This window comes from Myxine glutinosa, chromosome 10, assembly GCF_964187855.1.
Source record: "Myxine glutinosa chromosome 10, kmMyxGlut1.1, whole genome shotgun sequence".
NCBI lineage: Eukaryota > Metazoa > Chordata > Myxini > Myxiniformes > Myxinidae > Myxine > Myxine glutinosa.
The window spans coordinates 72,769,390-72,793,302 of NC_136270.1; the positions used below are offsets into that span (position 1 = coordinate 72,769,390).

General features: G+C 50.3%; 2 protein-coding genes across 2 annotated transcripts in view; one reads left to right on the top strand and one right to left on the bottom strand.

Annotated features, from left to right (window-relative positions):
* LOC137434102 (protein disulfide-isomerase A3-like) overlaps positions 1-23,913 on the bottom strand; it is a 108,083-nt gene that overhangs the window by 52,924 nt on the left and 31,246 nt on the right. The window lies entirely within an intron of this gene.
* Positions 9,801-23,027, top strand: LOC137434105 (RNA guanine-N7 methyltransferase activating subunit). The gene is made up of 3 exons (XM_068126788.2): positions 9,801-9,925; positions 16,059-16,260; positions 22,721-23,027. Exons 1-3 carry the CDS (start codon positions 9,859-9,861, stop codon positions 22,839-22,841), a joined length of 390 nt encoding a protein of 129 aa, XP_067982889.2. The 5' UTR covers positions 9,801-9,858; the 3' UTR covers positions 22,842-23,027.

The window sequence follows — 23,913 nt, forward strand, 5'->3', positions numbered from 1 at the left end:
AAAAACCATCTTTTTTCTATTATAGTCAGTGCATGTTTTAGGTATACCTATTTTGGCCTGTTTGGCATCCCATTGATTTCTCCTCCAAACAGCAGTGCCATCTATACTGAAATCCAGGTAATTAAAAGATTAAAACAAAGGGAGCTTCCTCCACACTGTTTTGATTGGAATCATGATTCTTGATTGTTTCTTCTTTGTCATTCTGATTTGATGAAGAAATTACGAGTAAAAATGAATGTTGGTACTTTGTAGCATGTACAGGTGAGTTTTTAGGAACTTTAAAAAAAGTCACCTTGGTAAAGCTTAATGCACGAGCCTGCATGCCTGCATGTGCTGACATTCCTTCCTATGTGATGCCATTTGGGCATTTATGGCAACTAGCAACGGTACCCGCCCTATGGGCGAGGCTCCAATTGGGAAGCCCAAATGAAAAGGCAAAATATCAGAAATTGAAGGTTTTTATTTTATTTTAAACGATTCATATAAACATCCGTTGAATCACATCACATGCAAATCATCAAAATCTAAACTATCTTTAGAATTTCAATAAAAGCCACATCACTGTTCATATCGGTAAATATTATTCCATCATGTTTCAAATCGTGATCGATACACTATGATCGTGATCGTGAATCCTGATCGATAAATCGTGTTCACAATCGCTATGTCATATGTACTCCCGATACGTGTACCAAATTCCCGATACGTGTAACTGTACAAAATCAACAGTTAAAAGGATTTTGAGCCGATAGCTGTTACGGCCTTGGCAAGATCGATGGAAACAGTGATCTGTTAGCGTATTCACCGCCCAAATAGCTATGTGGAATTCTCTCATGTGGAGATTAAACGTTACGGCTGTTACGGCCTTGGCAAGATCGATGGAGACAGCGTTTATTATACTTTTAATGAAGGACACTGTCTCAAGCCCCAGTCCCCATCACGGATGGGGCTCAGCGGTTTACCCGAGCCTGACGGCGAAGGGCAAAGTACACGCTGGCCCGTCCAGTGTAGCACGCGTGCGGCCCCGGACATCGAAGGGCATTAAACGTTCATTCAACATTAAACGTTCATTAAACATTAAACGTTCATTAAAGGATTACGAAATTACGTTCACTGTCACGTCAAACACTGCCGTGAACACATACATTGTCGCAATGAGAGCATCGTCACAATGGACGTTATGCGAACGTGAATGTTATGCGGGAGTCCAAACCTGAGAATGCTGGAGACCAAAGCTAAAATTGGGAAAACTAAATAGCCTATTTTACTCCTGGAGATCTCAGGATTATCCACACAAAATATCGTTTCGATCGGTTGAGCCGTTTTTGCAGTACCATCGAACAGACGGACAGACATTTGGTGAATTATAGCAAGATAATTGGTGAGGTTTGTCAAGTATGCTGATCTTTTACTTTCATTACTGGTATTGCGTATCCTCAGCCATCAATTTGGACGTCTGAAATGTATTCAGCAGATGTCGCTCATTGCATTGTGACACCAGAACTTAATTACTTATCATACTTAATCTATTTTTCAGGAATTTGCTGAATAACAGAAATGGAGGAGTGTGTCATATGCCGTAAAAGCCTTGCTGCAGGCGGGGAGACCGTTACTCTTCGACCAAAAGGAAGTGAAGGCATCAATCGTGCAAGTGAAAAGCGGGGCAGTGACATTAGATCTAAAGAGGGACAACGTGTTCACATTGCGTGCCGTTTAGATTTCACTAATGATAATGTGATATCAAGGGACTTGAAAAAGTCATGTGCACCAGCAGAAGGAACTGCTTCGTCAGCTTTACGTTCTTCAACACCAAAGTTCGATTTTAAAGAACATTGTCTTTTTTGTGGCAAGCCTGCAAAATATGGCGGGCGTAAGCGGGCGTTTGATGTGATACCTGTAAAAACTACAGCTATGCAAAATACCATCGCAACAATTTGCAAACAAAGGGGAGATGCTTGGGCTGAAACTGTAGCAGGTAGATTGGAGTATGCCCGAGATTTACATGCTGCAGACGCCGTTTATCACCAACAATGCAACTTGAACTTTAGGAAGGAGGAAGGAAAAGTCCCAAGAAACTTTCGTGATCCTGATGAATCTCAATCCACAAAGCGTGGAAGACGAGCTAAATCGGAGACACAAGAAGCGTTTCTAAAGGTTTGCAGCTTTGTGCAGGAGAATGATGATGAACAAGTAACTATCGTTGACTTGATAGAAAAAATGAATGAGTTCTTAAAGGGAACTGAGTGTTCAGCGTATGGCTTTACTCATATGAAAACAAAGCTGAAAGAACATTTTGGGGACGAAATAGTGATTGCTGAATTGGACGGGAAACTAAATGTAGTGACTCTGAGGAAAACTGCGGCAGCTATTCTGTACAACTTCTATGACCAAAATAAGAATGCAGATTCTAAGTCCGAAGCAGTTAGTTTAGTTGAAACAGCTGCCAAACTGATACGAAATGACATAAAGTGCGTGGAAGTTTCCAATACATACTGTTACAGACGCAGTGGTGGATGTTAGTTTACCGAGCGGTTTGGTATGACCACGTCTGCACAAGTTACCCGATTATACTCGAACGTTGACTAGTCGCGCTACGCTAGGTCAATTGAGGAAAATGACACAACGGCTGGATTAAAATGACGCGACACCAAGGGTTCAGTTCTCAAGACCTCCGGAGGAGGTTATATTAAGGCGGAAGGTTAGATTACAACTACAAGAGGTACAGCATAGTAAGATAAGCACTTAGACACACTCTTATATTATTCCCAACAGACGACAGATAAACGGGACAAAAACTGACTCACATGGGGATTGATGGCAAGGAAAGGCAGGCAGTCGATGGCTCAAGGTGCACTCTTGGCTCAAGGCAGAATCGACCCGGTTCGGTCCGGTCCAAAGATGCGGGAGGTTTCACAGCGCTCGAGGTGGCGTCTTGTCGTCTCAAGCTGGGGGCGCATCTGACGTCACATCCGGTAAGTCGCTGCGTATATCCGGCGGGGAGTGACACGCCCTCGGCTCGTTAGCTCCGCCCCTGACGGAATCGGCTCGTTGCTTCTCATTGGGTGCATGCGGGGGGGTTACCGGCTCCGCCCTTGACGAGGAGCTGACAGCCAGCCCCTTCGTGGTAACCCCGTGGAGCGCATGGTCATGGCGGCTAACCGAGCTGGTGGGAGGACGCACACTCCCCCCCGCGCGCCGTGGTTGTAGTTGTTGTTGTAGCTGTAGTTGTTGTTGTTGTTGTTGTTTGGGGAAGAAGATGGAAGGAGGTATGGGAAGGTCCTAAACTCACTACTGGTGCCATATAATCACATTCTGGTGCAACGAAGAGTCAGAATTAATGGAAAGGAGTCCTTAACTGACATAGACTAAGAATAACTAGCAAGATGTCCGAAAGTTGTCTACGTGAGATGCGGTGGACCTGGGCACGACATTTAATGGGGGAAAAAGGGGAAGGTCGGTTCTACAGAGTGTTGTTTACAGACAATGGGACTAGGGAATGGGGGATTGGGGATAGTTGGGGAGTATTGGGGAAATAGGGGAATATTTACAAGCGGATATGGAGGCCAAATTCCATATTCGCAACACTGCACCCTTCTCTACCCTCGGGGCGTCCCGACCCGATAAATTCTTACCTACTTTAGTGTGGCACTCAGATGTAGTTCCCACTACTACTAACTCTACCCTGAGTGCGACAGTTTTACAGATATTCACAAATGAGTAAATATGTCCCCCTGCGACGTTGCACCCTTCTCCTCTCAGAAACACACCCACAGGATAACCGAATCCGGAAAGAATTCTCAAACTAAACATACAGCCGGTAGGGAGCATTTTGTACAAGACTACGCTGATATTTACACTACGATCCAGGACCTGTTTTTGGAGGGACACATGCAGATGTTATGCATAGAGAGCGCACGCATGCCAGCATCGATACACCAACCCACGAGTGCTCTGTGGCCTACGGCCTTTAATAACGTGCAGAGCACCCTTTCCCAGCACGAAAAGCACCACCCCTTCACACAGTCAGCACCATCCGGTGCACCAATAAAATGTTTATGAATCACCGGTGGTGTCACAGCCGGCCGATGTTCTGCCGCTGGTCTTGCCTTCGTGTGGTGCACTTGGTGTTCTTGCCTCTTTCAAAAAAATAAAGAAAGGCGCCAACCGCGTCCATTTCTATATTGTGGCCTTCAGTGGTGTCAACTAAAAGTGGTTCACCTGTATGGCATAGGTGCCACGTTGACCCATAGGTCCATCCACGGGTGGTGCTTGGCCGCAAAAGAGCTGCGGTCCATTGTGGGTGGCCACAAACATTGCGGTCCATATGGTGTATCGATCCAAGCAGCAAGCAGCGAAAGTGCAGGCCCACAACTGCGGAGCCAGCACCCCTCTCTCCTCTCTCTCTCTACCCCAAAGCCAGATCCTCGGAGGTGGGAGACAAAATAAAAGACAAGTGAGTAAGGTGGTAAGGGCGCAAAAGTGCACGCAATACAAGATGATGCACACTGGGGGCACATGGGAACCAGGTGAGACAGGTACGTTCCTATCGTACGCTCCCCCCCCCACCAGGTAACCTACATGGCCCCTCCCTTACCCCTTACTGTATCCACAAAACACAACACTACCCATAAACATCTATTTTACAAATCAACAAACATCCCTACTGTCTTCCCCGTTCCTCCCATAAACCAAATTCGTCTTCTCTCCCTCCTAACCAATCAAATTTGCCATTTTCAACTCTCATCAAAATTTGCCATCTCCAACTGAACATCAAAATTTGCCATTACCAATTCATCATCAGTCCCTCCTAGGGAGGGAGAGATGGAATCACCCCAATGTCTCATCCACGTCGTGATGCGTCTCACAAATCCACAGCAATCTCATTTCCTGCAACAAAACAAAGAAAACACAGGTGTGGAGTCATCATCATCACCACAGGTAAGTGGCTGCGTATGGTGCGACAGGTTCATCAATCCTAACTATTTCCTAAATGACTTTAACAACTTTACACTACCCGGGGTCTTTCTCCGGCCAAACCATTGGCCCTCTTACACTATGGGTTCTAAAAACCAATTCCCATTGGCCAAACTGTGGTGCTTTTCAATTTGGGGTCTCACTCCCCCGATTCATCTCCCGGTGCCCTCGCACAATTTCCGGGCTGTGGCGTGTACCTCTCCCAGCGGGTCTACCCACCTGCACACCTCCGCCACTGCAGTTGCCTCCGAGCTTACCTGCTCCCTGCCCTAACCTAACTACCTGGGGAAGGCCCTCTGGCACTCTCCCCACTCGGTGCCCTCTCTGGCACTGGGCTACCCGGGTCCGTCCTCCGGATCCTCGGGCCCCACTGACACTAACGGCTCCCAGAGCCCACCTGCGGCCTCACCTGGCCGACATCCTCACAGTGGTGGAGTGCCCAACCAACTACACACACTAACAGGCTACACGCCCAGCCATTTCCACAACACTAATGCACCCATTCACAACACCATTCTGCAACCGCACCACAGATGCCAATATCCTACCACAATTTACCTGTACCCTCTACCTAACACTTACACTACCCGCCCCGGGTACTCGTGAAAGGGGTCCACTCTTCCCCATCCACACCTTCGCACCATGCACACCACTCCGTACCACTTACTCCAACTCTCTCCACACACCTGTACTTGCACACCTGTGCTCTCACACCTGGTGCCACCTGCACCCTTCTCTCCCCAAGCGCATTCGCGCTGATCCACACACTCACTACTCACACACTGCTCCACACACCTGTCCAGTTGCACACCTGTGCAATCACACCTGTTCCATCCTCACACACACACGGCATCATCTCATCTAACTACTCCCCTCTGAAACTTGCGCTTCCCAGTCGTCCCTTTAAACTATTGCGCTCCCACGTCATTATCATCCATACTAATCTACCTGCGTCCCCACTACAGGTATCAGTCACTAACTAACCTTAACGTCACCTAATGTCATCTTCGCTAGGGCCCTATCAATATAACCTAACCCACCCGGGCTAGTTTTCACTGCCATACACCCCATAAGCTATTGCTCCTTTGCCCCCACTATGGGAAGGGTGGCAGGGATGCCACTCTTACCCACCGGGCCCATCGCTCACTACCAATTTTGCACATCAAATTTCAACAAATCAAAAATTTGCCAATCACTGCCCATCATCTGCCAATCACTACTGCCAATCCCTTGCCAATCATCAAATTTTGTTTTTCTCTAATTTTGGGTCCAAAACACTAACCTCATCACCCAGTCTACTCACTACTGCCTCTCGGTGCGCCAATTCCCGTCCAAAGCCCGGCTTCGTAAAGCCAAGCAATGGATGCTGGTTGTTTTGTGCCGGCGGCTGGATGCGTCCGGCATTCGGGGCAGGGACGGGGGCTTACCCGGGCCGAGATCCCACGCACCACCTCGGCACGGAGCCATCCAATGTCCCGATCTCGACCTGCCGGACTGCCTCAACAAAAAGTGGTCGCCATGACGACTCTTTCTATCGGGCCGCCCGCTCCGCCTAGTGGAGCACGGACGCGGCCGTTCAAAGCGAGGCCCAGCACGCACCGAGGGCCCGCTTCGGCTAAAAGTCGACCTAACCTCTAACCTGGTTACCGTCGATGCTTCACCTGGATTCTTACACCCCGCAGCCCGTTCCTTGCTCACACATCCAGCCTTTTCCATGCTCCTTGTACCGTTCCTTACACACCCAGGTACACCCATTCCACTCACAGCCTTGGTCACACACCTGACCACCGAACACTTTGGCACACATTCGTTGGTCGCACACCTCACCAACACACCTCTTCGCACCCCCTCCTCTGTGACAATCACAGGTGTGCCCTCATTCGCACACCCAACCACGTGCCTCACCACCAACTCCAGCGTGCATTCCCACTCACGCTCTACCATTCCAGGTGTGCATCCTCGCTCACCTGTCACAACCAACTCACGCTCCATGTCACTCTCACTACTTTCACCTCCATTCCTGACAGCGCACTCACCCTTACTCTTGACAGCGCACTCTTTCCTCATGCACCTGTCCGTCACACACCTTTCTCGCGCACACTCTCCCGTTACACCCTCTGTAACACTCACCACAGGTGTGCATTCTTCCTTACTTTTGACAGCGCACTCTTTCCCCATGCACCTGTCCGTCACACACCTTTCTCGCGCACACTCTCCCGTTACATCCTCTGTAACACTCACCAGACCTGTCGCACACTTCACCAACGGCCTCTCACGAACACCCGGGTCTATCTCGACCCCCAAGCTTCTTAAATCCCCTGGCGCATCATACGCACGACCATATTGGTCACCACTTACACCGGGTCCTCTTCCTCTTCGCTTCTCCTCCATCACCTGCGAATCCCTCATCCGGTTAATGAGCACATCATCACGATCCAAACACAGACTTTGGACCAATTCTTTTATCTCCTCTTTTATTTCTTTCTTATCCCCTCTCCGTCGCTTCTTAATTTCGCTCATCCCTTCTTCCACTTCTTCTAATTTGTGCTTCACCTCTTTTATTCCCCGGTACGTCTCCTCAAGCTCATCCTCTAAGGCGACCTTGACCGTTTCCAGGTGCGTCCTCACCTGCCGGTCCTTCGTCTCCATTACCTCTATCACCTCGTCCAACCTCGTTGTCAGTCCCTCACGTACCATCTGACATTCCCTCTTTGTCGCTATTAAGTCGTTTTTTATGTCGTTTTGTGTCGCTTTTAAACCTCCTAATACCGCAGTGTTCCTTTGAACCTGCTCCGTTAGTCCTTTTTGTCCCTCCGTCAGCTGTTCCACCTCCTGCGTCAGGTCCTCTATGCCCCCTTGTAACTTTACAGTCCCCTTTCTCACCTCCTTCTCCATGTGCTCCTTACAGTGCCTCACCTCCTCGCGCACTCCTCCGCCCTCCTCACTCACTCCTCTTCTGATCTCCTCTCCCATCACTTGCATCTCCTGCCCAGATGCCACCCTCATCTGCTCCATTTCCTCCCTGTGAGCATCCAGTTTGGTTTCTACCCCCATTCTGACCCCCTCTATCTGCTGCTCCATTTGTTTAACTTCCCTTTCTGCTTGGTCCCTCATGTCCCTCAATTTGCCTTCCATGGTGTTTTCTAACCCCTCTAACCCTTTTTGCATCCCTTCCATTTGATTCTCTTGAGCGGCCATTCTGTTTTCTACCCCCATTAACCCATTTTTCACCTCTTTTATCCCGTTGTCTAACCCCTCACCGGTACACCTCGCTTCGTCCCTCATTACCCCCATTTTTGCTTCTAGCCTCTCCATAAGGGCCCCCATTTGCAACATAAAAAGGTTCGGATCCACCAGGGGCGCTGCCACGGTCGCGGGCGTGGACGCCGTGGCCACCTCGTGCATGACAACGCTATTTTGCGACCCTGCCGCCCTCACTGCTTCGCTCTCCTCGCGTCCCTCAATTTGGTCCTGGACCGACCCTGCCTCACTCTCCCCTACCGGACCCCAGCTGTCTTGGTCTGCCATAGCGCGACTTTCAAAATTCGGGTTTTTATTTCCGTATAACAAAATCAAATTTCGTCGTTATAATTTCGCGCGGGAAACGCGCTCCGAATTGATTCTACTACAAATTTGGGCCTAATAAATTTAGTCCCGGGTTCGAATCCCACTCCTGACACCAATTGTTACAGACGCGGTGGTGGATGTTGGTTTACCGAGCGGTTTGGTATGACCACGTCTGCACAAGTTACCCGATTATACTCGAACGTTGACTAGTCGCGCTACGCTAGGTCAATTGAGGAAAATGACACAACGGCTGGATTAAAATGACGCGACACCAAGGGTTCAGTTCTCAAGACTTATATATAAGGAGGAGGTTATATTAAGGCGGAAGGTTAGATTACAACTACAAGAGGTACAGCATAGTAAGATAAGCACTTAGACACACTCTTATATTATTCCCAACAGACGACAGATAAACGGGACAAAAACTGACTCACACGGGGATTGATGGCAAGGAAAGGCAGGCAGTCGATGGCTCAAGGTGCACTCTTGGCTCAAGGCAGAATCGACCCGGTTCGGTCCGGTCCAAAGATGCGGGAGGTTTCACAGCGCTCGAGGTGGCGTCTTGTCGTCTCAAGCTGGGGGCGCATCTGACGTCACATCCGGTAAGTCGCTGCGTATATCCGGCGGGGAGTGACACGCCCTCGGCTCGTTAGCTCCGCCCCTGACGGAATCGGCTCGTTGCTTCTCATTGGGTGCATGCGGGGGGGTTACCGGCTCCGCCCTTGACGAGGAGCTGACAGCCAGCCCCTTCGTGGTAACCCCGTGGAGCGCATGGTCATGGCGGCTAACCGAGCTGGTGGGAGGACGCACACTCCCCCCCGCGCGCCGTGGTTGTAGTTGTTGTTGTAGCTGTAGTTGTTGTTGTTGTTGTTGTTTGGGGAAGAAGATGGAAGGAGGTATGGGAAGGTCCTAAACTCACTACTGGTGCCATATAATCACATTCTGGTGCAACGAAGAGTCAGAATTAATGGAAAGGAGTCCTTAACTGACATAGACTAAGAATAACTAGCAAGATGTCCGAAAGTTGTCTACGTGAGATGCGGTGGACCTGGGCACGACATTTAATGGGGGAAAAAGGGGAAGGTCGGTTCTACAGAGTGTTGTTTACAGACAATGGGACTAGGGAATGGGGGATTGGGGATAGTTGGGGAGTATTGGGGAAATAGGGGAATATTTACAAGCGGATATGGAGGCCAAATTCCATATTCGCAACAATACTTTCCATCAACTGATCAGATGAAGTCTACGGAAAAAGCTCTGCAGTATTTGCCATCCCTGCTTGCCACATTTTTGAGAATCGTATTTACAGGAAACGACATGCACAAGAAAATTGCTTCGATAGGGCAGGCAATGATGGCTGCAACTGCAACTGCAAATAATCCAAGTAGGTACCTAATTTTGAGTTTTTATCATTTCTATCTCTATTTTTGATATGGTATTCCTGGGATATATCAGAGGAGAATCCAACAGAGAAACAATCTTTTCCAATTAGTGGTGGGTCAAGGCACCATTTGACTGGACTACCTGTGCAGTTCTTAATCTATATAAATCTGCCTGATGGTCTGAGCTGCTTTACAAAGATTCTTGCTGATTACACGAAATAGTATGCGATCCATGTGGATAATGAGAGGGGCGGCCTTTGGGCAACGTGAGGGGCTGCCTCCGGGCAACGTGAGGGGCTGCCTCAGCTCCGGGCAACGTGAGGGGCTGCCTCCGGGGAAACGTGAGGGGCTGCCTCCGGGCAACGAGAGGGGCTGCCTCCGGGCAACGAGAGGGGCTGCCTCCGGGCACCGGGAGGGGCTGCGTCCGGGCAACGGGAGGGGCTGCCTCCGGGCAACGGGAGGGGCTGCGTCCGGGCAACGGGGGGGGCTGCGTCCGGGCAACGGGGGGGGCTGCGTCCGGGCAACGGGGGGGGGGTGCGTCCGGGCAACGGGGGGGGGCTGCGTCCGGGCAACGGGGGGGGGCTGCGTCCGGGCAACGGGGGGGGCTGCGTCCGGGCAACGGGGGGGGCTGCGTCCGGGCAACGGGGGGGGGCTGCGTCCGGGCAACGGGGGGGGGCTGCGTCCGGGCAACGGGGGGGGCTGCGTCCGGGCAACGGGGGGGGCTGCGTCCGGGCAACGGGGGGGCTGCGTCCGGGCAACGGGGGGGGGCTGCGTCCGGGCAACGGGGGGGGCTGCGTCCGGGCAACGGGGGGGGCTGCGTCCGGGCAACGGGGGGTTGCGTCCGGGCAACGGGGGGGGCTGCGTCCGGGCAACGGGGGGGGCTGCGTCCGGGCAACGGGGGGGGCTGCGTCCGGGCAACGGGGGGGGCTGCGTCCGGGCAACGGGGGGGGCTGCGTCCGGGCAACGGGGGGGGCTGCGTCCGGGCAACGGGGGGGCTGCGTCCGGGCAACGGGGGGGCTGCGTCCGGGCAACGGGGGGGCTGCGTCCGGGCAACGGGGGGGCTGCGTCCGGGCAACGGGGGGGGCTGCGTCCGGGCAACGGGGGGGGGCTGCGTCCGGGCAACGGGGGGGGCTGCGTCCGGGCAACGGGGGGGGCTGCGTCCGGGCAACGGGGGGGGCTGCGTCCGGGCAACGGGGGGGCTGCGTCCGGGCAACGGGGGGGGCTGCGTCCGGGCAACGGGGGGGCTGCGTCCGGGCAACGGGGGGGGGGCTGCGTCCGGGCAACGGGGGGGCTGCGTCCGGGCAACGGGGGGGCTGCGTCCGGGCAACGGGGGGGCTGCGTCCGGGCAACGGGGGGGGCTGCGTCCGGGCAACGGGGGGGCTGCGTCCGGGCAACGGGGGGGCTGCGTCCGGGCAACGGGGGGGCTGCGTCCGGGCAACGGGGGGCTGCGTCCGGGCAACGGGGGGGGCTGCGTCCGGGCAACGGGGGGGCTGCGTCCGGGCAACGGGGGGGCTGCGTCCGGGCAACGGGGGGGCTGCGTCCGGGCAACGGGGGGGCTGCGTCCGGGCAACGGGGGGGGCTGCGTCCGGGCAACGGGGGGGGCTGCGTCCGGGCAACGGGGGGGGCTGCGTCCGGGCAACGGGGGGGGCTGCGTCCGGGCAACGGGGGGGGCTGCGTCCGGGCAACGGGGGGGGGCTGCGTCCGGGCAACGGGGGGGGGCTGCGTCCGGGCAACGGGGGGGGCTGCGTCCGGGCAACGGGGGGGGCTGCGTCCGGGCAACGGGGGGGGCTGCGTCCGGGCAACGGGGGGGGCTGCGTCCGGGCAACGGGGGGGGCTGCGTCCGGGCAACGGGGGGGGGCTGCGTCCGGGCAACGGGGGGGCTGCGTCCGGGCAACGGGGGGGCTGCGTCCGGGCAACGGGGGGGCTGCGTCCGGGCAACGGGGGGGCTGCGTCCGGGCAACGGGGGGGGCTGCGTCCGGGCAACGGGGGGGGCTGCGTCCGGGCAACGGGGGGGCTGCGTCCGGGCAACGGGGGGGGCTGCGTCCGGGCAACGGGGGGGCTGCGTCCGGGCAACGGGGGGGCTGCGTCCGGGCAACGGGGGGGGGCTGCGTCCGGGCAACGGGGGGGGCTGCGTCCGGGCAACGGGGGGGCTGCGTCCGGGCAACGGGGGGGCTGCGTCCGGGCAACGGGGGGGCTGCGTCCGGGCAACGGGGGGGGCTGCGTCCGGGCAACGGGGGGGCTGCGTCCGGGCAACGGGGGGGGCTGCGTCCGGGCAACGGGAGGGGCTGCGTCCGGGCAACGGGAGGGGCTGCGTCCGGGCAACGGGAGGGGCTGCGTCCGGGCAACGGGGGGGCTGCGTCCGGGCAACGGGGGGGGCTGCGTCCGGGCAACGGGGGGGGCTGCGTCCGGGCAACGGGGGGGGCTGCGTCCGGGCAACGGGGGGGCTGCGTCCGGGCAACGGGGGGGGCTGCGTCCGGGCAACGGGGGGGGCTGCGTCCGGGCAACGGGGGGGGCTGCGTCCGGGCAACGGGGGGGCTGCGTCCGGGCAACGGGGGGGGCTGCGTCCGGGCAACGGGGGGGGCTGCGTCCGGGCAACGGGGGGGGCTGCGTCCGGGCAACGGGGGGGCTGCGTCCGGGCAACGGGGGGGGCTGCGTCCGGGCAACGGGGGGGCTGCGTCCGGGCAACGGGGGGGCTGCGTCCGGGCAACGGGGGGGCTGCGTCCGGGCAACGGGGGGGGCTGCGTCCGGGCAACGGGGGGGCTGCGTCCGGGCAACGGGGGGGGCTGCCTCAGGGCAACGGGAGGGGCTGCCTCAGGGCAACGGGAGGGGCTGCCTCAGGGCAACGGGAGGGGCTGCCTCAGGGCAACGGGAGGGGCTGCCTCAGGGCAACGGGAGGGGCTGCCTCAGGGCAACGGGAGGGGCTGCCTCAGGGCAACGGGAGGGGCTGCCTCAGGGCAACGGGAGGGGCTGCCTCAGGGCAACGGGAGGGGCTGCCTCAGGGCAACGGGAGGGGCTGCCTCAGGGCAACGGGAGGGGCTGCCTCAGGGCAACGGGAGGGGCTGCCTCAGGGCAACGGGAGGGGCTGCCTCAGGGCAACGGGAGGGGCTGCCTCAGGGCAACGGGAGGGGCTGCCTCAGGGCAACGGGAGGGGCTGCCTCAGGGCAACGGGAGGGGCTGCCTCAGGGCAACGGGAGGGGCTGCCTCAGGGCAACGGGAGGGGCTGCCTCAGGGCAACGGGAGGGGCTGCCTCTGATGTAAATAAAATGTAAGTGCAGGACCAGGTACCCTACCTTTGGTTACATTAATCTTGTGAAATTGTCCATAAAAAAGAAAATTACCTTTTCATTTAGTTTGAGGTTTGAATTTAGTTTGACATGTACAAAGCTCATGGAGCCTGGTGTTGGCTTAGCGGTTAGGGTTTATTTATTTATTTATTTAATTGCCTCTTTTTTTTCTTTTTTCTTTTTTTTTGTATACTGAATTGAGGTTCGTGAAAGAGCTGACATTTATTTCACAAACAAATCGATCAGACAAACAAAATATATAAAAAGAGGGAGCGGAAGACGAGATGGGGAGAGAAGGGGAAGCACACAAACATAACATTTGAGAGCAGGGAGATGTGTGGGAGGGAGAGGGCTTGGGGGGAGGAGGCGTGGGAAGGGGGGAGAGGGGTGGGAGAAGTATAAAACAAGGACACCAAGGATTTCCCGGACAGAAGTTGGTATTTCAAAAAAGTGGATTTGGGGTGAAATTAGCGGGGGTAGAAAAGATCAAGGTTTTGGATGGGGGAAGATAAGAGATGGTGGTGAACAGCTGTTTTAAAGACCTGGAGGGTGGAGTGGGATTGAAGAGAGTGAGGGAGTTTGTTCCAGAGGCGGGAGAAAAGAGGAATGAAGGAGTGAAGGTGAGCAGAGAGTCTTGATTTTGGCAGTTTAACAATAAGAGGGTTGCAGGCAGATCTTGTGCGACCTGTAGGAATATTTGGGGGACAGAGCCCAGAGAGAGCTGGGGGGGGGGGGGGGGGGTAAGGCCCGAGAGGCCTTTTCATTTAGTTTGAGGTTTGAATTTAGTTTGACATGTACAAATCTCATGGAGCCTGGTTTTGGCTTGCGGCTAGGGTGCCAGCTTGGGATCCTAAGATCCTGGGTTTGAATCGCGGTCGATCGCTGAATTAACGCCAGGGGGGTTGACTCAGCCTGTCATCCTTCCGAGGTCGGCAAATTGAGTACCAGTTCACTGGTAATTCCCTGTGTGTCGCCAGGGGCGACCAACAGGGTTGGTGGCAGAAAGGGCATCCGGCTGTAAAACATTGCTTCAAAAAGGGGACCACGGTGCCCAAAAAAGGCCAATCCCTGCTCTGCACCAAAAAAGGCCAATCCCTGCTCTGCAGGGAAAAATGGCCTCAAGGCGGTATATGTACAAAGCTCATGGATGTCAAGTGAATCAAGTGTAATGATCGTTTGATACAAAAATCCAAATGTAGATTATTCTCGGGCTGGTGTTTCTGGTAATGTGCTGATGACTATAAAGGAAGAATAGGATCTTGGAATATTGGTAGCCGTAGGTTAGTTACATGATACCATATAAACAACATTGTGCAGAAGTTCACTGAAACCCTGGAAATAATCAAGATATGTTTTAATTATTTGTATCGGAATTTCTGGCTGACACTGCATAGGAATATATTTGGAACTAAACTGGGACATGTGAATGCTGTACAGTATGTTCATCAATGTATGTAACCTGGGTAACAAGGATGATTCTTGGCGTAGCACATCATCCGCATGATGTCATTTTATAGATTCTCATGTTTCCCACAATTGGAGCATAAAAGCAGGAGAGGGAAGATATGATGCAGGTTTTAAAAATTGTGAACACGTACGACATTGGTCGGCCAACTTTAACCATCCAGAGCTAACAAAAAATGAAGGCATAGTCTGATCTTTCCATGCAAAAACGTTTGGACTTGACATGAGTGGGAACTTTTTTACGATGTGTTTAATTAATGGTTTAGAACAAACTGCCAGACTCTCATGATGGCTGGGTCTTTCAACATCTTCATAAGTGGGTTCAACTGGCATTGCAGAAGCGGAAGAGAAGGGAGGATAATCATAGAGATTAAGATACTGTTGCGAGGTTTGGAAAAGTAGGGGACGAAATGGTACGGAGCATATGGGAGTGTTGAGGGATAAAATTCCCCACCATTTTTACTCGGTCATTGTGCTAATTAGAGTAAAAAGCAATCTTGCAAATCAATTTTCTCAACTGAATGTGAGAGAGGAATGCTAACCGCCATGGGTTAAGTGACGTTTCCGTCTGTGAGCTCTTCTTCAGAGCAAGAGAGCCCTCTCTTGGTTTATCTGTCCACAATTCTTCCTCTTGCTTTCAACAATTGTTCACACTTGAAGCAGCTCTTCCTCTTCTTCCCAATGGTGGTTTGCGTACTTCAGTCAATGCTGGGTGGAGAAAATTAATTGTGCTTGTTTTTTTACCTCCACCACCTGAGGTCATGCCTGTCTGTTTATGTCTGTGAGCAGGATATCTCAATAAGTTAAGGATGGATTCGGACCAAACTTGGTGGACATGTTGGGTGTGTGACAAGGAATAATTGCTTTCATTTTGGTGAAGATCCAGAGCCAGATACTCGAATTTAAAATTTTGAGAGAGAGAGAGAGAGAGAGAGAGAGAGAGAGAGAGAGAGAGAGAGAGAGAGAGAGAGATATATAGATATATATATATATATATATAGAGATATAGATATAGATATAAGAACAAAAATGATACATAGCATGATATATCAAAAAGTTGTTGACTGGTTATGACAAAACTAGGTCGATGGGTTGGTAGTGTGACAAGAACAAGCAGATTAGATTTTGGTTCAGGTCCAAATCCAGATCTGCCCTATCAGTGTGATACAAAATGTAAACTGGTTAGCCTGGCGGAGGTACGTGCTCTACCGAGTGCTGTTCTCGTTCTATTGATGCAGACTGACTCCCGTCTTTAATACTCGTTTACCATTGTGTGTAAGAAGAATCCTTGTCTATATGGTTGAGTTTTGTGCATATTTCCTTCATATATGAAAAATATTTATTCCTTTTGAAATTTGTGTCAACCCCTTCCATTCTCCTCCTCAAGGTCTTGGTCCCTTGGTGAAAATGGAAGACAACAGCAAGGATGCCGAGCCAGACTATGAGCAAATGTTCAGTGACCGCTACAGTGACAAAGACCTAGAATATCAGGAATTCTATCGCCACCCCCCGGACCCACCACCGATCGTCACTGATTGGGCCTCAAGGTCCCGGGAACGTCAACGACAAAGGTTCCCTGGAAGAGGCAGGTACGAATAGTATCGTTAAAGGAGGAGTATCGCGGCCTCTGGGCAACGGAGCGGCTTAATGTATTGAATTTTGAGTTATAGAGAGCATGACAGGGGTGTGTTGTGAAGAGGATTCATGCTTTTAAATTATGGTGGAGGATTGCTTATTTTATTTGCAAATTTTTTTTCAGATAAATGACACAAAATTGTGACGTCCTCTACATTGCACACGTTCAAGCCAACATACGACATATTAAATTGTTAGTAATAATTGTCTGCTCAAGTGATTGGGCCCTTTGACAGTAAAATATTAATGCTGATGTTATGTGGGAGCCCAACTCAGCAATCTGCTCTGGAAGATAGTTCCACATGGGGTTGGTAACTGGCTTGAAAGATCGGTCATTCCGATGGAGGGGATCAGAAGGATCCTTCCTGCAAGTCGAAGCACGGTGTACACACTCATTTATCTGCCTATGCCACATTATCCTCACCGACTCATCTCGAGTGCTTTTACCTGTGTACACACAACAACATGCATTTTAAGGCCATTTTCCCTGCAAGAGCGGGGGTTAGCCAGTTAGGTTAGCTTTACCTGTGTACACAATGGAAAACATTAGGCCCAACCTTCCGACAGTTCTTATGTGAGATGGAGTGTCGATCTTAATAATATCAGGTAGGTGTTTTGATAATCTTCAGAGCATAATGCCGAATGTCTCCTAGCTTCCTGATATTATTCTCGCACGAGCAGACATTAGGAAAGAGGAGCACATGTAAGCTGTGCTTGTGGTGGTTGCCTTGCAGATGCATGCAAAGACACACACTAGCAGCAGGTTGCTGTGCAGGTGAGAGCATCCATCCTACCTGCAATCGTGTAACACATACACATGGCAACAAGGTGTATTCAAGTAAGGGAGGATGCTTCTCTGGTCCTTGCCTTCTCTGTGGCAGAATTGACATGGGAGTGGAAGTTGAGTCTCTTGGAGAACCTGCCCTCCAAGGATATTGAGCTTATCAGGTTACTTTCCTGGTTTACTCGGAGTTATTGTGTTGCACTTCCCTGGGACAAAGATTACCTTCCATTTGAGGACCAAGCATAGTGTTGTGAGTACAGTCAGCATTTAGTGACGTAGCTGAATGGACAGGGCCTCCATACTCCATGAAGCAGTGTAGCATGCTGTTACCTGCAGAGTCTGATATGATTCCTTCGGCCATCACTTGGATCATCACTGCACACAAGAAACAGTATGGGTCGCAGGATGGAACACTCAGGGAATGATACACCGATGGTCCTCTTTCCTGACTTGTGTCCTCCAACAACCATCTGGATATTGTTGCTCTTTCCCTTCATAGATTACTAGCTGAGGTACCCGGGTTGGATAAGAATAAGACAAATATATGATGAAAAGAACATGTATATTTTAGAGCAATATCACAGTACATTTCCTACATGACGTTTTTTCAATTTTCAATTTCTCAAAACCTCTGGGTATACAACATTTCTGGTTTTCTTACTTGGTGCCAAGACATAAAGATTGCTTGGTTTTCCAACCCTCGAGCAGCCCACGTACGGCTGGCCATGGGCAAACACTTGTTCTGTGAAGTTCAGACCTACAACCTTCATTGATTGCTCCTGCGCCAGAAATATGTCTTGAAATATTCCTGAAATAAGTTGTTGACCTTTTGGCCTATGTTAACCTCAAAAATAATTGGTGGTTTAATTCAGTGATCTGATATGCAAATCCTCTTCACATTTCAAGTCAATCAGATGAAAGTTGAGGATTTTAGAAATTTGAAATTGTTGTTGACTTTTGGCCTATGTTGCTCTTTTGGCCTATGGTGATCTCAAAAATAGTTGTTGGTTGAATTCAGTTTGCTGATATGTAAATCCCATTCAAATTTCAAGTGAATCGGATGAAAATTGAGGATTTTAGAAACTAAAAAAAAGAGTGGTTGACCTTTGGCCTAAGTTGACCTTTTGGCCTACGCCGATCTCAAAAATAGTTGGTGGTGTAATTCAGTAAACCGATATGTAAATCCTGTTCAAGTCAATAGGATGAAAATTAAGGATTTTAGAATTGAGGCTGACGACTGTTGAGAAACTCAGTTGGGAGGTTCACTGCCTGATCTTCACGTCACTTTGTCAAGAGAATCATAATTTCTTTCATGACCGGGCAGCGAACGTCATTTTGTGCGACTTTACGTCACTCCTACGGACGTGAAAACATTTGTTTTCCTTAAAAATATATTTAAAATAAATAAAATAGTACATAAATTAACAATAAAAGAAGCTAAAAAACAATTTAAAATACAATAAAAAGCACATAAAAAAATATATAAATATGTACGTACAGTATACTGTACGTATGCGCAACCGCTGATTCTCATTCAAAACAGAGGCGACGTACACTATTCCTTTACTGTGTGTGTGTTAGCCATGGGTCCGAAGAAGGATAATGCTAGTGTTTCCAAGCGTAATGTGGTTACGATGGACGATAAGGTAAATCTGATTAAAAGGTGTGGAAAAGTGTCGGTGATAGCGCATAGACCTTATCGCGAATCGGAACCGCAATGCGTCATGGGATCGGAAAGGGGCAATAGCGCCACCACAAACTACACCATGGAATTGCAGCTGGCCCGGTTTTTTAAACCATTGATATTAAAATAAAAAGTAGCCTATAACCACCGGAATTTTATGCTGATTCCGAATCTGTGTCTAAAACTTTTCTCCAATGTGTAGTTCTTGAGTTATAAGCGGACATCCAGACAGACACTCCTCCTTTATATATAGAGATATATTCCTTCCTTTTATAGATCATGTATGATGCCGTGAATGAGAGGCTGGCAGGATAGCCCGGAGGTACGTGCACACTCCTCTCAGATGCCTAGCCTTTTTTCAAATCCTGAGCCCCTGGTGTTTCGCAAACAGGGCGAGGCATCATTGTAATCCTTTGGATGAATGTTAAGCCGGGCGTCCCATTTGCCAGCATTAGTTTGTGGATGTTGAAGATCCCATATCCTTCGCAAAGATTGGGCGAACTATCTCTGGCACCCTGGACAGATTACAAATCCATTTCCTAACCTACAGGGGGCACTGCATCAGTGGGGCAGCCACACCCCTTGAGCGGGGAAGCTACACCCCATGCCAATGATGCAACCAAGCCATATACTGCATATCGAAGGACCATGAATGAATCCCAAATTAATCGCAAAAATGCCCCTATTATTTCCATGTTTTTGTTGTTTTGATAGATAATTTGAGTTCCTTTATATTCTGAGTTAATTTGAGTTTCCACTGAAGGTGGACGGATGTTGTGTTTTCACCCTTGTTTGTTTTTTGTTTGTTTTTTCTTCTTCTTCTAAGTGATTCTTCACCGTTGAGAAATGGGGCCAAAAACTATACATAGCACAATATCTCAAAGTTGTGGACTGCTTATGACAAAACTTGGTGGATGAGTTGGATAGTTCACAAGAACAAACGGATTAAGTTTTGGCTTAGGTCTGGATCCATATCTGGCCTATCAGTTGGATGATGCAACATGTAAACAGTTCAGCCTGGCGGAGGTATGTGCTATACAGAGTGCCGTTCTAGTTTCCTTTGTACTAGTACATCCGTTCACAACAGGAGCTTCATGGGGTCATGTTATTGTCCCCTGTCGCACCACGGAGCGAAAGGGGGACTATGGTTTTCCCCTCCGTGCGGGCGTGCGTGCGTAAGCGAAGGACCGAATTCTAATTTAGTGTGTGGGTGCAACCCACGTCAAAATCCAAGATGGCCGCCACCATGTATGTCTGACGCCATGTATGTCTGAACCTTGTGAGCGGAATATCTTGAAAAATAAGCGAAGTACCAACTTCTAATTTGGTGTGTGGGTGTATCTAGGCATAAGGAAGAACGTTATTGAAAATTGGGTCGCCACGTCAAAATCCAAGATGGCCGCCGCCATGTATGTCTGAACCTTGAGATGAATATCTTGAAAAATAAGCGAAGTACCAACTTCTAATTTGGTGTGTGGGTGTATCTCGGCATAAGGAAGAACGCTATTGAAAATTGGGGCGCCACGTCAAAATCCAAGATGGCCGACGCCATGTATGTCTGAACCTTGTGTGATGAATATCTTGAAAAATAAGTGAAGTAGCAACTTCTAATTTGGTGTGTGGGTGTATCTAGGCATAAGGAAGAACGCTATTGAAAATTGGGTCGCCACGTCAAAATCCAAGATGGCCGCCACCATAAATATGTCTGAACCTTGTGAGCGAAATATCTTGAAAAATAAACGAACTACTAACTTCTAATTTGGTGTGTGGGTGTATCTACGCATAAGGGAGAATGCTATTGAAAATTGGGTCGCCACGTCAAAATCCAAGATGGCCGCCTTGCGTCTTCCACTTTGTCAACTCGCATCACCTCACCGACGGGGGACCTAGGCGTAACGCTTGTTTATTTTGTTTTCAGTGTAGTCTTCATTTGTTCCATGCCACTTCTTTAAAAAAATATTAAAATACTTCTACCAAATTTTTTTTTTTTGAATAAGCCACTTCTTTAAAAAATATATTAAAATACTTCTACCGAAAAATGATTTTGAATAAGCCACTTCTTAAAAACATATTTCCATCAAAATGGCTCCAAAACTATCTTTCCATGATGCTTTTCAAGTGGCTTGCCTGCATCGGAGATGCTACAAAGATTCATCATTCCTCTTACAAAACTGACATGACTGATAACCCATCTGTACTACAAACCATGCATTATCCTGCGGACGACATGGCACGTTCCATCACGTTTCCATCCCATCCACATGGTCTTGTGCAAATGCAACGTTCTTGTGCAATTGTTGATGTGCATGTCATGTGACCTATTCAACTATTCATGGCGTGTGCCATTTGCCGAGGTTGATTCAAGCAGTGAGCAATGTAAGACAGGCATCTGCACTGTCCATACTCTGCCATACCATGTGACTCACACTCATCGATGCATCGAGTTTAGTCTCCATGCTGTCATCGTTTTGGATTATGAATTGCAGACTTGCACTGCAGGATGGGGCCAAACCACATCTCCTTTATACTGCATGGGAATGGAATCAGTGGTTTAATAACTTGAGGGTGATTGTATTCATGCAGTAATGAAATAGTGTGTGTTTGATCATATTTTAACCATTCCTTGTAATATGATGCTTTTGGTTGTTATGCCTTGTGAAAAACTATGTAGTTTTCACATTGTTTTCTTTTTGGTAAAGCTCCATGCCGCAGCACTCTCTTTGAACCTGATGACCCTTGGTTGTTTGTGCACAGATTTAATACCTCGGCTTTCTGGGTTCGAATTGTTTTGACTAACTTCCCTTGGAAGTTCCAAGATGTTCTTCTGCCGTGCTTGCAACCTAGTCTGCCAAAAGGTTCTCTCGGCACATTCCCCTGTTGAGCGTCAGTATAACTGACTGGCAGCATAGCTCGTGGGCAGCACACTCACACTGAGCTTATTCTGGTTCAATTCGCTGTTAACCGTCACCCTGGTGCTCCGCAGGCGGGACGTTCCATCGATCAGTGGGACGTTAAACTGATTGGCCTGCCTGCTAGCATGTGATGGACGTCAAAAATGTTGAGGTGCCTTTCAAAAAGAGCAGGCGATTAATGTTGTGCCGGTACCCTTGCTAAGTTTTTAATTCTTGCTCTGACTATGACTGGGAAGACCAATGGTAAACCACTCGTTGTACCCTTTGCATCATGGCTGCTTCAGCCCTGATGCTCTGAAAAGAGCTTGGCCTCGAATGGTTACTTATTCGCTTTTCGGACTGGCGTGGACGTCAATAAGCAGGCAGGGTACATGCACCATCGGGGCCTGACCGAGCTTTTGAGCCACCTAAAGATTATGTACTCACTTGCAGCGGCTACCCGGTGCTTCCCAGTGGGGTGAAGGGGGAGGTTTAGGAGATGCCCGGTGCTGCGTGACTGGGTGAGATTTCTGGACGTGGGGGATTGAAAAGCTATAGAGTTATTGGAATCATGTTGGTTATCTTTTGCCTGTGGGCCGGAGGCAGCACTGCCTGACCCCCCCCCCCCCCCCATCCCGGTATACACATTATAGCAGTCTTTTGTGGACTCAAAAGAAACGTCAAGGTCAATGCTTTGTAGCTTAAAACATTGCCCATATTCTGAAGTTCCGACACCCAAAATTTGGGGTCTCTCGGTGCTACAGTTCGGCGATGAAAGAATAACGTACAAACGTACAAACACTTGAAAATACGTATATAGATAAGTGCCACAAGTTTGCCCAACACCCTCCCTGCACTCGTCACACACCCATATGTCCCTTGTATCCCCCTTTTAGCTCTTGTCTTTAATCTCAAACTTTTGTCTTTTCTGTCTTCTCCTTCCCACCCCTTTCTCCCAACCATTACCCTTCCCCCACCCTTTTCATCTTCTTCCTTTTAATTTAGCTTCCTTTTCTTGATGGCTTCATTGTTCAAAACTGTATCCTTTTCCACAGGCAAGCTGGGCAATGGAGAGGCCAGCAAAGGAACTGGACTTCACACTCAGGTCAAGGAAGCTCGGATTTTAACACAGGTCGCCCATCATACGGAAGACCTTTCTACAACAACAGCTACTAGGTTGGGATCTAAAAGTCTAAGATCTGGGAGGGGAGGCTGAAGATCTTATTACCGGACGATGTTCATTGTTGCTTTTGTTCATACATGTTGATGTACTTTTCCAGTCTTTGTAATGCCTTTACCATGAATTTATTTTGCATTCATTGTGTTGAATGTTTTTTGAATAAATATTATTGGCTTTTTTTATTATTATTTTTTGCTCCAAATCTTATTCCACATCATGGTCTGGATTGTTCTCCAGTTTCTTCTCTAACCCTGAGAGCCAAAAAGTTTTGGCTCACTTTTGGAGGCATTGCTTGCTCAGCTAGCCCAAGCCATGACATGGTAACAGCAATATCCCCTGCTGTTGCCTGGAATGCCCAATGCTCTGTGCTGATCGCTCACTGACACACTAAACCCTGCAAGTATTGCCAGGGTATGACGTTGAGGCTCAACCGGTCTAGGAGTCGACCTTTGGTAGGAAGGGGACGAGCACGCTGTAAATATGTTTGAATACGATTCTGGTATTTGATTTCATGCTGAAAGCCGTGCCCATAACCATTGTCATGGAATTTTTGCCATCTTACGATGTGCCAGTTTGGCTTAGTGGTTAGGGTGCCGGCTTGGGATCCCAGGATCCTGGGTTCGAATCCCGGTCGATCGCTGAATTAACGCCAGGGGGGGTTGACTCAGCCTGTCATCCTTCCGAGGTCGGCAAATTGAGTACCAGCTTGCTGGGATGAATGATCACGGTGTGTACCCCGACCTAGAATAGGTACACCGTATCCCTGCGCATCGTAAGAGGCGACCAAGGGTTGGCGTCAGGAAGGGCATCCGGCCATAAAAACATTGCCTCAAACAGGGAACCATGATTGTCATGGGGCCCGCAAGGCCGCTCTAGCGGGGAAAATGGCCTTAAAACGATCATTCATTCATTCATTCATTACGATGTGCCAGTTGCGAAAATAATTGGTTCTTGACTCATTACCTCCGCCACCTAAGATGGACGAAGGTAATGTGTTTTCACCCGGTTGTCTATCTGTCCGTTTCTCTTTGTTTGTTTGTCTGATATCTCAACTTTTAGGCGGATTCA

What these genes read in the sequence shown, in the direction of transcription:
- LOC137434105 (XM_068126788.2), top strand. Translation starts at nt 9,859, where the DNA reads ATGCACAAGAAAATTGCTTCGATAGGGCAGGCAATGATGGCTGCAACT. An exon ending in TGCAACTGCAAATAATCCAA is followed by an intron (nt 9,926 to 16,058) that starts GTAGGTACCTAA and finishes CTCCTCCTCAAG; the next exon opens with GTCTTGGTCCCTTGGTGAAA. An exon ending in AGGTTCCCTGGAAGAGGCAG is followed by an intron (nt 16,261 to 22,720) that starts GTACGAATAGTA and finishes CCTTTTCCACAG; the next exon opens with GCAAGCTGGGCAATGGAGAG.